The following is a 16,524-nucleotide window of genomic DNA, read 5'->3' on the forward strand; positions in this document are numbered from 1 at the left end:
ATGCAAGAGGAGAGGACTGGCTGCCTAATGTTTCACTTAAATAAAAGAAAAAGGAACTCTGTGGTGACCTGAAAGAAAGAGGTTATCATCTAGAGAACCCTGATGGGGCATGTTTCTTTGGCAAGACACTGAAGTGGCTGGTTACAAAGAATCAGGAACAACAGATCTCTCTCTGAAAATCAACAATTGCCTTCCTGAGGGGTAACCATTTACCTTTCAAGCACCAAAAGCCTGGTGAACTTCAAAAATGTTAAATTCTGTGCACAGGATAAGAATTGCCTGCAAACAGTGAACTTTGAGGAATGAGAAGTGGGATTGGACTGTGAATCAAATAACTTTTCTGAACTTGCAAACACATAACATACACGTGCGCTTAGAATTAGAAGAGGGGTTAAGTTAATGTTAATAAGTTAAAATTTGATCCTGTTTTCATGTTTAAAGATAATTAAAAGCAACTTGTATTTAAGTAACCATTTGTCTTGGTGAATATCTATTGCTGCTGGGTTTTGGGGTCCTCTGGACTCGTAACACTATTTCTCCCACCCTGGACATGTACTTTCAGGATATCTCAAAACAAAGGCAAAGCCTTTTTTCCATTACACATCTTTAACTGGTTTAAATTCTTTTCTCTTTTTCAAAACTTGTGTCCGGATAAAAGAGAATCTTATTTCCATTATAAATCAAAGGTGATCGTCTTTCTTTAGCTTGCTTTTCTGTCAACTCCCAATATCTTCTCTCTTGATATCTTTATATCAAAGGAATCTAATAAGTATTGGACCTTTGGTCAGGCTGAGCTTTAGGTCTCAGTGCTCTATGGGCTTGCTCAATCTCCAAATCTCCTTGATATTCAGCCTGACCCAAAGATTCCAAAGTATCCATTGTTACAAAAACTTTTTCAAATCTTGACCTTCATCACCTTTTTTTTTAAGTCCAACAATCTTGATATTATTCAGTTTACTAAAATATTCTAAAGTATCTATCTTTTGCATTAACTGATTGTTCTTGACAGCAGCTTTTGCTTGTACTTTCTTCATTTGATCTTTAATATTTTGAATTTCAAATTTATTTCCTTTAATTTTCCCATCCACTATTTTGAATCTTGTGTCAACTTGTTGCATTAATCTTTCAATCTTGTCACCATTCTTCCTCACTTCATCAGTTAATGTTTCCATAGATTGTTGAAAAAAGTCTAAAAATGGCTTAATTTCTCCAGAAAATAAAGAAGCTTCTGTGCCTTTTTCTGCTTTTTTTCTTTATTGTAGATTGTTCTTGGTCTTTTCTTTGCTTTTTCCAGGTCCTCCTCTTGATCACTGGTGCTATAAGTATCTTGTATCTTTCTAAAAATTTCGTCCTTTTTTTTGTGTGCTCTGCACATGCTTGACTCCTCGTGCATGCGCAGTCACTTCTTTACTCGATGTCAACGACCATTGTTGGAGGAGACCTTGTGCAGCAGTGCCCAAGGTCTCCCTGGCTTCTGGCCTCTCTCCTTTGGATACTACCTTGCAGACAGCTCCAGGATCCTTTCTCAAGGTTTGGCCTCTTTTTTTTTTTGCTCCATTTCTTGTATTGCAGTGAGTCCTTTATCTTTCTTTAGTGGCATTGTTAATGTCTTCTGTATGTCTTAAGACAATTCTTCCCAATACTTTCTGTAACTTTTATAGTATTTTTTAAATCACTTTTCCTCAACGTTTTTGAGGAGAGCAGGGATTACAAGTCTTAACCCCACTTCATCACGTGGCACACCCCCCTCAAATTTACATTCTTGATTACATTACATTGCACAGGGTCTTCTACTAAAAAATATGTGACTTCAAAAAAATATTTTTCTGTCAAGTGTATTGGCAGTGCCTGAAATAGGTATTGTATCCTTGGAAAAATGTTCATTTTAATACAGTTTATCCTTCCTATTAGTGTTAATGGTAAGTCTTTCCAATGCTCTAAATCTTCCTGTATTTTTTTCATTAGTGGATAATAATTAAGTTTATATAGATGGCTGAGGTTTTTATTTATTTGTATACCTAGGTATCGTATTGTTTGCATTTGCCATCTAAACGGTGATTCTTTCTTGAATTTTGAGAAATCCGCATTATTCATTGGCATTGCTTCACTTTTATTTGCATTAATCTTGTATCCCGACACTTCTCCATACTCCTTCAATTTCTTATGTAATTTTATTGATGTTTCTGGTTCTGTTAGGTATACTATAACATCATCTGCAAATAAACTGATTTTGTATTCCTTGCCTTTTATTTTTATCCCTTTTATTTTATTTTCTGTTCTTATCAGTTCTGCTAGTGGTTCTATGGCTAACGCGAACAATAAGGGCGATAGTGGGCATCCCTGTCTTGTTGATCTGCTCAAGTTAAAATGTTTTGATACATATCCATTTACTGTCACTCTTGCCAATGGCCCCCTTATCTGAATTTTCGACGAACATTGGACTTGCCAGTGATATGTTCACTGTGGTAGCTGATGTCCTATCCTGCCTAGCTATCCTAGCAGTGCACAACCCCGCCCCGGGTATCGATTATGCAGCCCTGGCAGATGCGCAGCAAGCAGACCCTCACATACCAGTGTATCGGGTGCACTTACTGGCCTGAAACTGGAAGACATCCAGATCGCCCCAGGTAACCACACGCTGCTCTGCATTACTTCGACTGTCATTCTGGTCACATGAAGGTGAGTTATCGATTTGATCTACAATTGGCTCGCCCCACTATCAAGACTACAGTTAGAATTGTAGCCAACAGGTATGTCTGGCACAGCCTCCGTAAAGAGGCCAAAATGTACTCCGTACCAGGCATCTAAGATCCAAACCCACATTAAAGTCCCTCCGCAGCCTTTCAAACCAGTGCACGGGCATTACTAAACACCTGGATGGCATGTCTTGGGGTCCCCGACACTTAACATCTGACAGGGGGGCCCAATTCACTTCCAGCCTGTGGACTGCCTTAGCAAATGCCCTGGGGATTCGACTCCACCACACCACTGCATATCACCTGCAGGCCAAAGAGCTGGTGGAGAGGTTCGACGGGCACCTGAAGACAGCTCTGAAGACTCACTGGACTGAACTGAGCATACGAACTCCCTTAGGTCCTGTTAGGCATCCACACTGCCCCGAAAGAGGATCTCGAGGCATCCTCTGCTGAGTTGGTCTGTGGTGCGCCCCTAGTCATTGTGGCAGCTTCCGAAGACTTGGGGGCAACAAGTCTTGACTGTGCGAGCGCTGGGCTCACTAGCCCCAGTTAAGCCTAGAGCTCACAGGCAAGCTAGCACCTTTGTCCCAAAAATTTTTGCAGACTGTTGCTACGTTTTTGTCCAACACGGGGCCCACTGGCCACCTATTCAACCACCTTATAAAGGGCTATACCATGTCGTCAGGCACAATGTCCACTTATATGTTGGACATTGGCAGCAGGGAGGAGACCTTCATGCTCGACTGGCTGAAACTGGGGCACTTGGATGTTAACCAGCTAGTTATTCACCCAGCCCCACAGTGGAGGGGTCAGCTGCCAAAAGACAATGTTCCAATCGCTGGTTGAGGGTGAGGGGAGGGGCTGTTGCGTAGTGGCCTGAGGCCCACTCCATGGGCTGACATGGCAAATAGTTGTCGAACATGACGATCGAGCAGACAGGATGCGGGATGAGACGCCCGCTCCCATAGACCGCAGGAATAGCGATTGAATCGGCCAATCACAGCCAGCGGATCGCAGGGGATCCAATCTGGGACTGCGCAACCGGGGCAACCAGTCAGCAGTCGGCTTCCCTCAAGCTATGCCCTGGTGGTGACACGGCTGGCTGCCTATAAAAAGCAGAGCTGCAGCCCAATAAAGTCCATGTTGATTACACTCCCTTGGTGTAGGAGTCTTCTTTCTACCTCAAGCTATAACCATAGCGACCCTGCTATGCTAGCATATTAAACCTCAAAATATCCAATTTTGCACTTTTATAGTTTGAGTTGTAACTGGTACTTGTGGGAACTTGCATGTAATTGTTTTTCTTTGTACTGGCTCTAATGAATATGTTTCCTGTAATTTTGTTATATAGGTTTTCAAGCACACTTTGAAAATCTACCATAGAATTTGAATAAATTTGTTGATTGTAAATTAGGCATTGCATTTTTTTAAAGCCTTTTTTGAACAAAAATGCAGTGAGTTGCCTATTTTAATTTTTTTGTATAATAATTACAGCTGTGCTGAAGTTTGAGTTATTAGTTCTCCATAAAGCTCTGTTTTCCTACAGGAGAAAATTTGAAATCTGCACTTCATGGTGTGTCAAAAGATTTGCAAAGGAGGAACAAAATGCTCACAACTCCACGAATGTTAAGAAACAAACTGCTGGAGGAACTTGGTAGATAAGGCAACATCTTTGGAGGGAAATGGGCATAACTATAGGCGTATCTAGGGTATGGCAGCTAGGGCATATGCCCTGGGTGCCACTTGCAGGAGGCGCCACTGTCCTCACCTTGCCTGCCAAACACAGGTTCTCCATCCCACTTGTTTCCCCCCCCCCCCCACCCCGGAGGGCTGCTCTGGGCTTGCATCTCATCGGGCTGGTTCAGGGCCATTCCGACACCTCACGGCGGTGGCGGGTCAGTGGGCAAAATAGCAGTCTTCCTTACCCATAATCTCTCATGCAGCTGGAACTGCTCTGTCAATGTAGCACCAGGGAAACACAGATCATCATCTTTGTGACACTGACAGAGTACTGTGTACTGCTGCAGAATTTGGCCATGGGTGCCCAGAGGGAAGAGGTAAACTGGGCTCCCCAGTCCAAAGTTATGTAGGAAGGGACACCAAAACAGACAATCCACTGTGAGGTAAAGGCCCTCACACAGGTCTCAGTGTTGGAGGCTGGCATGGGCACTGCCTCTGGCCAGCGTGTAAAGCAGTCGACCACGGTGAAAAGGTACCTCATCCCTTGGCAGATGGGAAGGGGCCCTACAAACATTGCACTGAGCCTTTAGTGTGTAGATGGACTTTGGCTCACTGGCATTTTTGCCCAAATTGAAACTTCGCACCGAAGCCCGTGTCATCCGAACCTGTCTGAAATGAGGTGAACTGTTGGCCAGATGGAAGGATGAGAGAGTCCATGCACTTGATTGAATACCTGCCACCTCCAGGTTGCGGGCAGGATTGGCCTGGGGTGGCCTGTAGCTATATCGTACAGGAGTGTTGAGCCTCCTGGGTCTGGTGCGAACTCCTCAATTTGTAGGCTGGTGATGGCGGTGTGGTATGCCTGTATGTCAGCATCTTCAGCCTGGTCCCTGGCGAGCTGACCTGTGTCGATGCCACCCATCACCTCGGAGATCGTTGGCCTGGACAGTGTGTCAACTACCGCATTGGACTTCCCTGCTATGTGGCGGATTTGGTCGTATATTTGGAGATGTATGAAAGGTGGCATTGTTAATTCGCCGACCATGGGGATGGTGGATCTCACTTTCCAGAATGCCATGCGGCAGAGAAACCCCTCCATAAATGCTCTGTTATCCAGTTTGTCATACAGCCCTTTCTTTGCTGAATGGAATTCTGGGAGGGCAAGTTCACCATCACTTTTTTCCCCATGGTATTTATAAATTAGACGCTATAGTGCTACCAACTTTCTCACGCCGTTTAAAGATTATCTGGTAATGCTATTTATTGCTAGCACTTTCCCACAGTCCCTTATAAAGGTGTATATAGGTCGGCACAAGAGCAAAAGGACCTGAAGAACTCATACTGTGCTGTACCTAAAGCTTAATTATGTTATAATTGGGCATGATTAATTTTGTTCAAATACAAGATCATAATATATTGATCAGGATTTAGGGCAGGTCCACCATCACTCGATGCATCATGATGTCACCAGTAGAAGGTAGAGCAGTCCTAACCCTGGGGATGGCTCCTTACAAGTGTGAAAGCATTCAGTGTCCCAGTTAGGAGTGGTCAAGTGTGAATATCCTAGGACACTGAACGGCCAATTTAGTGGGATACAAGTGTGAAAGGGGCTTATGAAATATCCTTTCAATCTTCTATATTCCAATGAATATAATCAAAGAGCCTTTAAATGTTCCTCATGTATTAGCCCCTGCATTCCAGGAACCATCCTGGTAAATCTTCGCTGTACTCTCTCCAACATATATCCCTTCTAAGATAAAGGGCCCAAAACTGCACACAGTACTCCAAATGAGATCTCACCATAGAGCCCTATCAACACCTCTTACTCTTGTACACTATTCCTCTTGAAATGAATGCTAACATAGCATTTGTTTTTTTTTTACTGCCAATCTAACCTGGTAATTAACTTTAGGTTATGCTGCGTGAGGGCCCCCAAGTTCCTTTGCACTTTAGAATTTAGAATTTTCTCCCCATCCAAATAATAATCTGCCTGTTTGTTTCCTCTTCTAAAATGTACAACTGTACATTTTTCATTGTATTTCATTTGCCATTTCTTTGCCCACTCTGCCAAGCTGTCCACATCTCTCTGCAACTTCCATTTTCAAACTTATCCACAAAACCATTCAGTCCATAATCTAAATCATCAATCCATATTGTAAAAAAAGTGGCCCCCAACTCTGATCCCTGTGGAATATCAATAGTAACTGGCAATTAACCAGAAGACGATCCTTCAATTCCCACCTTTTACCTCCTGCCTATCAGCTAATGTTGTACCCAATCTAATATCTTTCCTGTAATTCCTCTTATGCATCTTCTGGCTTGGACCTATCATGCTATACACCTCTATGTATTTCATAACCTCATTTTTGAGGATCGTCCAATAATTTCCCAACAACCGACGTCAGACTAATAGGCTTGTAGTTTCCTTTTTTTTCTGCCTCCCTCCTTTCTTAAACAGCAGAATACATTTGCGATTTTCCAATCCTCCGGATCCATGCCAAAGTATTGATTCTGGAAAATCAATTCCAATGCCTCCACAATCTCCAAAGCCACCTCCTTCAGCACCCATGGATGTACCTCATCTGGTCTAGGAGACTTATCTATTCCGCTACTAACCACTATCTCTCTAGTAATCCTCACTGTATTTACTTCTATTCACTGAGACCTTTGACTATCAGGTATATTGCTATTATCTTCCTCAGTGAAGACTAAATACTCATTTAGTTCCGGTGCCATTTCTTTGTTACCCATTATAATTTCTCCAGCATTATTTTCAATTGGTCCTATTAACCTATGTTTTGTGGCAGCGTACTCTCTCATGGCGAACCGGCCCCGCTTGTACTGCCACATGGCAGGGCAGCCATGAGAAAAGGGCACCGTTGGGAGTCCTCCTTACCCCGTGGTTCCAGCGCACGCCTAAGGCAGCAATTACGACATCACTGCTCTCGCGGTGGCCGAGCTCACGCTGACCTTAAAGGGCCGTGCACGGGATTTGAATAAAAGTCGTTGTAAGCATCCAAGGTGGTGGCTGTGAGTTTCTTTGCTGTAGCTCCCAGACGCTTTTCTGGTCTCCCAAATTGGACCCAGCCGAGATCAACGCCGTCGCTGTGAAACTGCCCCCCTTCTGGACCCATTGCCCGTGTACGTGGTTCGGGCAGGTGGAGGCAGTTTCGCCTCAGGAACATCTCTGCAGATGCCACGATGTTTTACCACGTCATGAGCATGCTAGACGAGGAGACGGCAGTCAGGGTGGACGATCTCATCCACAATCCACCAGCATTAAATACCCTGCCCTCAAAAATCTCTTTCTGGGCACCTTCGGTCTCTCCCCACAACAGCGTACCTCCAGATTCCTGCATCTAGACGGGCTGGGAGACCGAAAGCCATCGGCCCTCATGGATGAGATGCTGGCGCTGGTGGAAGATCACAAGCAGTGTTTCTTGTTCCACCAGATCTTCCTAGAGCAGATGCCCGAGGACATTCAGGTCCTGCTGGCGGACGAAGACTTCAGTGACCCATGGCAAGTCGTGGTCCGAGCGGACATCCTCTGGCACACCAAGAGAGAGAATGAAGCCGCCCTCAGCCAGGTCACCTGTCCAGGAGTCAGCCAGTCTGAGCCCCACCCAGAGAAGCACCACCCCACTTGGTGCTTCTATCATCAACGCTGGGGGGCACAAGTTCGCAAGTGCAGGCAACCCTGTACCTATCAGGGAAATGATTCGGCCAGCCACTGTTGGCCATGCGAACAGTGACCGATAAGTTCACCGGTCAGCATTTCCTTGAGGACACTGGAGCGGAACTGAGCGTCTTGCCCCCGACCGCTCTCAAGACCCGCATCCAACCTCGTGGTCCCACCCTGCAGGCAGCCAATGGTTCCGCCATCAAAACTTTCGGCACCCACAGATTGGAGATCCAGATCGGGGAAGATAAATTCCGCTGGAAGTTCGTGCTGGCCTCAGTGGGTACTGTACTCTTGGGGGCCGACTTCCTCAGTGCATGTGGCCTGTTGGTAGATGTGAAGGCCAGAACTCTAGTTAATGCCCACACATTCCATTCAGCCCGCCTCGATGCCACGGATGCCTGCAAGCCCGAAATAGCCGCCATCACTTCCCCCAGGGAAGAGTATTCCAGCATACTCGACGAGTTCCCTTCCATCCTGCAGCTGCAGTTCACTGCTGCCTTGCCCCAGCACTGGGTCTACTACCATATCTCTACGCAAGGTCCCCTCCACTGCATGCCAAGGCTTGGCAACTTCCTTCTGAGAAGCTGCAGTTAGCCAAGGAAGAGTTCTCTTGCCTGCAGGAGTTGGGTATCGTCTGCCACTCTGACAGCCAGTGGGCATCCCCTCTTCACATGGTCCCCAAATCTTCTGGAAGCTGGTTACCCTACGGGGATTATCGGCGCCTGATCGATGCGACTACGCTGGACAGGTACCCAATCCCTCACATCCAGGACTTTACAGCTAACCTCCATGGCGCCCAGGTCTTCTTGAAAGTTGACCTGGTTTTGGGCAATCATCAAATCCCGAGGACATTGGTAAGACAGTAATCATCACCCCATTCGGCCTACTCGAATTCTTGCGCATGGCCTTTGGACTTAAAAACGCAGCCCAGACTTTCCAGCACCTCATGGATGCAGTGGACAGGAACCTGGACTTTGTGTTTATATACATTGATGACATCCTGATCATCAGTCATGACCACAAGGAGCACAAGGCCCATCTCCTCACCCTGTTTGCCCGGCTGGCGGAATTCGGCCTCAGAGTCAATGTGGCCAAGTGCCAGTTTGGCAAGCAGACCCTGCAGTTCCTGGGACACAGCATCTCGGCAGCAGGAGCTGCCCAGTGCCAGAAAAAGTCGCGGCCGTACGGCAGTTTCCCAAACCCACCACCCTCAAGGGCCTGCAAGAATTTGTAGACATGGTGAACTTTTATCATAGTTTCTTCCCCGGTGCGGCCATTGTTCTTATTGATTGCTGCTAAAGACAAAGTCCTGGTTTGGTCTGAAGAGGCAGAGGGCGCCTTCGCGGCCACAAAGGACGCACTGGCCAGCGCCACCTTATTAGTTCATCCACGCCCAGAGGCACACACAGTGCTCTCAGTAGACATCTCAGCCACGGCCATTGGGGGTGTACTCAAGCAGTGGCTTGGTGGACAATGACTTTCTTTAGCTGGAGCTCAAGTTCAGCGCCTTCGACCAGGAGCTCCTGGCGCTATACCTAGCCATTCAGCACTTTCGGTACTTCCTAGAAGGCAGGCCATTCACTGCGTTCACTGACCACAAGCCTCTCACGCAAGCCCTCGCGATGGCCAAGGATCCATGGTCGGCCTGCCAGCAATGCCATCTCTCCTATGTGCCGGAGTTCACCACCAACATCCGTCACAGGGCAGGTAGAGACATCGTTGTGGCGGATGTACTTTCCCGACTGGCAATCAACACACTCGACCCCGGCCTCAACTACACCCAACTGGCGCAGGCGCAGAGGGAAGATGCGGAGACGGAAGCCCTCCATACCGCCATTTCAGGGCTCTGTCTCCAGGACATTCAGTTGCCGAACAGCCTGGACACGCTGCCCTGCGACATCTCCACCGATTCACCGTGCCCGGTAGTCCCGCCGCAGTGGAGATCGCGGACCTTCAACATGGTTCACGTTCTAGTAAACCCCTCAGTGAAGGCATTGGTGCGAATGGTGGCAGAACGGTTCGTGTAGCACAGGCTCAAGAAGGAGGTAGCTGAGATGGCGAGGAGCTACGCTCTAAGGTCCACTGGCATACGCAGACCTGATTCAGCAGTTCGACCTGGCAGTCAAAAGGTTCGAACACATACATGTTGACATCGTGGGCCCCCTGCTGGTGTCCAGGGAGGGAGTCGACTGGACCATGAGATGGCTGGAAGCCATTCCCATCAAGGAGGCTTCCACGAGACATGTGCCAGGAGCTTGGTCGCCCTCTGGATCGCCAGGTTCGGAGTTCCGGCATACATCACCAGCGACAGGGGCGCCCACTTCACCTCTTCCCTCTAGACTCAATTGGTGAACCTACTGGGGGTTAAACTCCACCACACCACAGCTTATCACCCAGACAGATTTCACCGCCACCTGGTCAGCCCTCATGGCTAGCCTCACAGGCCCCAGCTGGGCAGACAAACTACCCTGGGTCCTCCTTAGTATCAGAACACCATCCAAGGAGGGTCGAGAGGTTTCATCTGCAGAGCTGGTGTACGGCGCGCCACTCTCGTGGCCTGGTGAGTTCTTCGACCCGGAATCCGACTCTACAACCGAGCACCCGAACCTAATGGTAGACCTACGCAGCAAGCTTGTCTCGCTAGCTTCCCGCCTCCACATCACTGCGCCCAACCAGCCCGCCTTCCCAAAGAGCTGGACACGGTGGAATTCGTTTTCGTTCAGCACCGACTGCATACTGCACCTTTGCAGTGCCCTTACGAGGGCCCGTTAAAAGTCCTCCAGCGGTCCGGCAAGACTTTTACATTAGACATTGGGTGAAAAAAATGAACTATTCACAGTAGACTGCCTAAATGCAGCACACTTGGATCTCTCGCAACCGGTTCAAATGGCAAAGCCCAAGCACTGAGGCCGTCTGCCCAAGAGGTGGGACGCGTAAGCTGTTTCTTGGGTGGGGGGGGGGGGTTGTGTGGCGGCGCACTCTCTTGTGGTGAACCGGTCCCACTTGTACTCCTGCATGGCAGGACAGCCATGACTAGAGGGCACTGTTGGGGATCCTCTTTACCCCATGGTTTACAGCCCAGCGCGCGCCTCAGGCAGCCATTAGGACGTCACTGCTCACGTGGTGGCTCCGCTCACGCTGCCCTTATAGAGGCGCACGCAGGATTTGAATAAAACAGTCATTGAGAGCATCCAAGGTGGTGGCTGTAAGTTTCTTTGCTGTAGCTTCCGCTACAGTTTCTCTTTTACTTTTTGTATATTTTAAAATAACAGTACATCGGAACCCCATTATAACGTGATTGTTTGGGTCCAAATAAAATCAGATCACGAAAAAAGTGGGGTTGTGCTAAATTTGGATCACAAAAAACAGCATTTAAAAAAAAAAGAACACCTGTACAATACCTGTATTTGCAAGCTTTTTAAAAATTTCTATTATCTTTTTATTTCTTAAAAAAGCGACTGAGTGTTCGTTGTCTGAACGCAGCAGGTCGCTGGGGGCGAACAAAATAAAATGCTTCTGATCTGGAGGATTTTTCTGTGGTCCACATTCCTGAGTCTTCAGCCAACGTAGGCTGGCCTCGAGGTACTCAATGGCTTCAGACACTTTCAGGGGAGGGGGTGGAGGCTCCTTATTGCCATCCTCCTATGGTTCGGGAACAGGTACGATAATAACGTTATAGACGATCTCGGAGTCTGTCAGATGCTCTTATGTCGGGCATTCGTCATCGACAGAGTACACTGGTGAAAATCCTCTTTGCTAATTTGAAACAGTCTTTGTGCCTCACTCTCTCATCTGTGAAGCCATAGAATTCTTGATCTTCTTCATCATCTTCCTTGTTGGATTTTTGTGATGAAAAGGCTGGACCCAGACCCTTTTCCCAGTAATTTTCCAAACATGTGGAGCTGACTGTTGCCCAGCCCTTCCCACCTAAGTGCCAAACTTCTTTAATGTTTATGCTTTTCAGATAGTCTTCCAGCGTTATTGATTTGTCTACAATTCTGTGAATTAATTCACACCTGTAATTCTGCTTGAACACGGAGATCTAGGGGCTGGATCTTAAATCTAGTGTCTTTTGGGTGGTAAGAAACTCAGATCTTTCATTGTGGCTTAATAGGTTGATAGCTGGTGGGTGGGCTGGACAGTTATCAAGTAAAAGAAGAGCTTTGAGTTCTAGCTTTTGCTTGCTCAAATGAACGTGGACAGCAGGGACAAAGATGATACTGGTCATCCAATCATTGCTGCTATGTGTATACTCGAATGGTAACGACTTCCATGTTGACATGGTGGAAACAGCGAGGCAAGCGCAATTGTGTCTCCCAGTCTTGTGAACATAAAACAACAATGTCACATAATCTTTGCATTGTTTGAACCCTTTGCGTTGATGGGCGTAATTTTGCTAGACGTGAAGCGGTCTGGGATCCTGTTGTAGCAGAGGCCTGTTTCATCATAGTTATGGACGTTCTTTGATGTAGTCACCTTCTTCTAAGAGAGATTTAGTTCTGCCGGGAATTTACTGGTGGCGGCACTATCGCTGAGCAAATTTCTCCAGACATCAGTTCTTGAGAAATCCCTTGACGTCGTTTAAACCAGTCTAGCCATCCATTCCTAGCTTTGAACTGAGGTTTCTCCATTGATCAGCTGGTCAAACTTTTTGGCTTTAGCTTTGAGAATAGGCTTGGAAATTGGAAGGCCTTCTGAGCACGCTTGAATGAACCATTTGTACAGGGAATCATTGAGACTGATATCTTTGGCATTTGGCTGTTCAACCTACCTCTTCATCAACTTCCCAAATCGAGGCACTTAACTTCCTGAGGTTTCCAATCACAAAATGTTGATTCAGATATGCAACTTGGGCTTGACTTTTATTCTTGATCGTGTGAAGCTTATCTTTCACTGAAAAATATTTTTGTCTTCTAATGGTGCATTCCATTTTGATCTGAAACAATTTCAATTCCAGAAAGAGGAAAAAAGGGGGTCCTCTGGCTGATCATGTTATATTCGGGTTCACGTTAAATCGAGGTTCCACTGTATCCTTTTGTATGTTATTTGCCAACAACTTTTCATAATTCATCTTTTCTTTCCTAATGACTGTCTCTTTCTAAGTTTTTAAAATTTCCCAGTCCTGTTTTTCCACTAATTTTTGCTTCATTGTATGCCCTCCCTTTTGCTTTTATTTTAGCATTACATTCTCTTGTTACCCACATTTGTTCTGTTTTTCCATTCATATTTTTTTCTTGGAATATATCTAACCTGCACTTTCTTTATTTCTTGTTGAAATAACCTCCAATTCTGTTCTGTTGGTCTAGCTTAGTTTTCTAGTCAACTTGTGCCAGTTCCTTTTTCATAGCTCTGCAGTTTCCTTTGCTCCACTGAAATATTGACACATCTGATATCAGCTTTTCCTTTTCATACTTGAAACTGAACTCAAACAGGTTATGATTACTACTTCCTAAGGGTTCCATTATCTTTAATTCCCTAATCACCTCCGGTTCATTACACATCACTTTATCCAAAACCGTTGATCCCCTGGTGGGTTTATTGACAAGCTGTTCCAAAAAGCCATCCTTTAGGCATTCTACAGCTCTCTCTCCAGAGATCCAATACCTTCCTGAGTATCCCAATCCCCTTTTATAGTAAAAATCCCCCATAGTTATTTTGACATTTTCCTTCTGACACACTTTTTCTATTTCCAGCAGTAACTCGTGGTCCACTTCCTGGCTGCTGTTTGGGGGCCTAAATATACAACTGCTAATAGGGCCCTTTTACCCTTGTTATTTCTTAAATCAACTCAGATGGATTTTATCCCATCTACTCCATATGTCCTTCTTTCTAATGATTTAATATCATTGCTTACCATCAGGGCCATGCTACCCCCTCTACCTACTTGCCTATCTTTCTTGTAAACTGTGTACCCTTGGACATTCAACTCCCAATCACATTCATTATTAAGACATATCTTGGTGATGGCCACAATGTCCTATCTTTCAATGTGTAACTGCCCAACATGGATCTCTACTTTCTTCCTAATGCTCCATGCATTCAAGTACAGTACTCTTAAACCATTATATGTTACCAATTCTGCTGTCTTTCTATTGTACAGTAAATTATCCAGTTTTATCACCTGCCTGTTTTTTTTGTCTTCTTTGCTGCATATCATTTTTTACTTTTTTTTTACTTCCTCTTTATCAACCCTAATCCTTACACTCACATTCTGATTCCCACCCTCCTGCCAAACTAGTTTAAGTCCTTCTCAACCGCTCTAGCGGGGGGGGGGGGGTGGGGGGGGGGTGGGGGGGGGTGGGGGGTGGGGGGTGGGGGGGGGTGGGGGAGATGTTCAGTGCTTTCCAAAGGCACTATTTTACTTAGATATGCTACTGGACATAGTGTTTTATGTTGAGGCCCCTCATCTAGGTGGAGGGACAATAACCTGGCGAAAGAGGTGAGGGAGATGCATGGGCCAATAGCTGACATAGGTGAGGAGAAACTCTTTAGCGAACAGGTAAGAGAGAGATAGCATCAGGCTGGGAAGTGATAAAGAGAGACAACAAATGGCTGCAGATGATGAAATCTGATGAGAAAGAAAGCTGAATACTAGAACCAAATAAGTATTTCGATTCAAAAGGTTGACTGCACTTTCCTCTACAATGCTGCCTGACCGGTTGAGTTCCTCCAGACTTAACACAGGGGTGACCAATTTTTTAAATTTTAATTTAGACCTATGGCAGGGTAACAGGCCATTTTGACCCAATTAACCTACACCCCAGGCACTGACTCATGGGCTGAAATGTCCTGTTACCGTATGGTATGTCTAAATTAAAAGATTGGCCACCCCTGTGTGGTCTCTCGAGTGTCTACAAATAAAATAATGCTTTGGTAGCTACATGCAAGTGATGCATAATTAGATATATTTGAGCTTTTGATATTCGCAATCAAACAATATTATTTTGTGGGTCAATATAAATTTGAAACTGTATAAAAACTCAGCAGTAATTGTGAATCTCAGTAAAATGATTGTAAAAAGAATAATTTGTTGCCTTTATTTAACAAGGTAATTTACCTTCAAAAAACACCAGAAGAGGCCTACCGATCGCTTGTAGCAGGAAAGAATCCTCCTTATATGCCCTTCAGGTATGATTGCCATGTTGTTCTGTGTCTTTTGTACTTTTTGTTTAATCACAAATAGAACATGCAATTCTTTTCTTTTCAAAACATTTAATGTGTGACAGAGTATATAGATTTTTTTTTTGGGAGATAAATTGGGAAAGGTCACATACAAACACTTTAAAACAGATCTTATTTGAAATTCTGGAACTCTGCTAATGCTAGACATGTCGGGGCCTCACAGCTTTTGCAAGAGTTTTGGAGAGTGCCCAAGAGACTTCACTAATTGATGTGTACAAAAAGGCAACAGATGAAAGAGCTTGTCAGAGCCGCAGATTGCCTGGAGCTGTTCTAAGAGGGTCATGTGGTTTTGCAAGCAGAGAGAATCAAACAGGCTTTCTCTCAGAGAGAGCAAGAGATCAGTTCTAGTGTTACAGCCAGCAATAGCAGCTGGGACTAGAACAGGACAAGCTGGCAAGCTTGTGGAAAACCTATTTGGAATACGGGTTGTCAGTTCTTAATTTAGCCTGGTCAAAGCCCTTGTGGGTCATGCAAGAGGAGAGGACTTGGAATAAGAAAAACAAAAAGGAACTCTGTGGTGACCTGAAAGAAAGAGGTTGTCATCTGGAAAACCCTGATGAGGCAAGTTTTGTCAGCAAGGCACTGAAGTGGCTGATTAAAAAGGAATCAGTTGTGGAGGTCCTGGAACAATAAATCTCTCTCTGAAAACCAACAAGAACTTTTCTCAGTTGTAACCATTTACCTTTCAAGCACCAAAGCCTGGTGAACTTTATAAATGTTAAATTCTGTGCACAGAAAAGAATTGCCTGCAATCAGTGAACTTGGAGGAATGAGAAGTGAGATTGGACTTTAAACCAAAGAACTTTTCTGAACTTACACATTACACACACGTGCGCTTAGAATTAGAAGGGGGTTAAATTAGGTTAGTTAAGTTAAAGTGTGATTCTGTTTTCATGTTTAAAGATAATTAAAAGCAACTTTTGTTTAAGTAACCATTTGTCTTGGTGAATATTTATTCTTGCTGGCTTTTGGGGTCCTCTGGTTCGTAACACGTGTTTTAAGTTGCCACTTTTATTAAGTCCCTTAAATGCTAATTTTGTGCATAACTCTTGCTGGCTTGCTCACTATCCATTATTGCCATGTTTAAACCAATTTTTTTTAATAGGACACTTTTTGTAATTTGATTATCAAAATATGAAAGTGATATATATATATATATATATATATTATATTATATATATATAAAATGAAGAGTTTACAAAGTGTGTGTTGATTTTATAGAAAGCAGGTCTGAGGAATTAATAATGGAAAATGAGATGGCAGATGAATTGGAACATGTATTCA

The 16,524-nt window shown here is 45.0% G+C and overlaps 1 protein-coding gene across 5 annotated transcripts in view; it reads left to right on the forward strand.

The window, feature by feature from the left end:
• The window catches only part of cdc14ab (cell division cycle 14Ab), a 153,746-nt gene that overhangs the window by 42,313 nt on the left and 94,909 nt on the right, over positions 1-16,524 (forward strand). For 4 of the 5 annotated variants that reach the window (XM_069938000.1, XM_069937999.1, XM_069938004.1 and 1 more), the window contains one exon: positions 15,107-15,186. The exons of the other annotated variant lie outside the window; for it this stretch is intronic. In XM_069938000.1, coding sequence (XP_069794101.1) covers positions 15,107-15,186 — 80 coding nt within the window. The remainder of the gene's footprint in view (positions 1-15,106; positions 15,187-16,524) is intronic. 5 annotated transcript variants of the gene reach the window in all.

The sequence above is a fragment of the Narcine bancroftii genome, chromosome 5 (assembly GCF_036971445.1).
Source record: "Narcine bancroftii isolate sNarBan1 chromosome 5, sNarBan1.hap1, whole genome shotgun sequence".
NCBI classification, from domain to species: Eukaryota; Metazoa; Chordata; class Chondrichthyes; order Torpediniformes; family Narcinidae; genus Narcine; species Narcine bancroftii.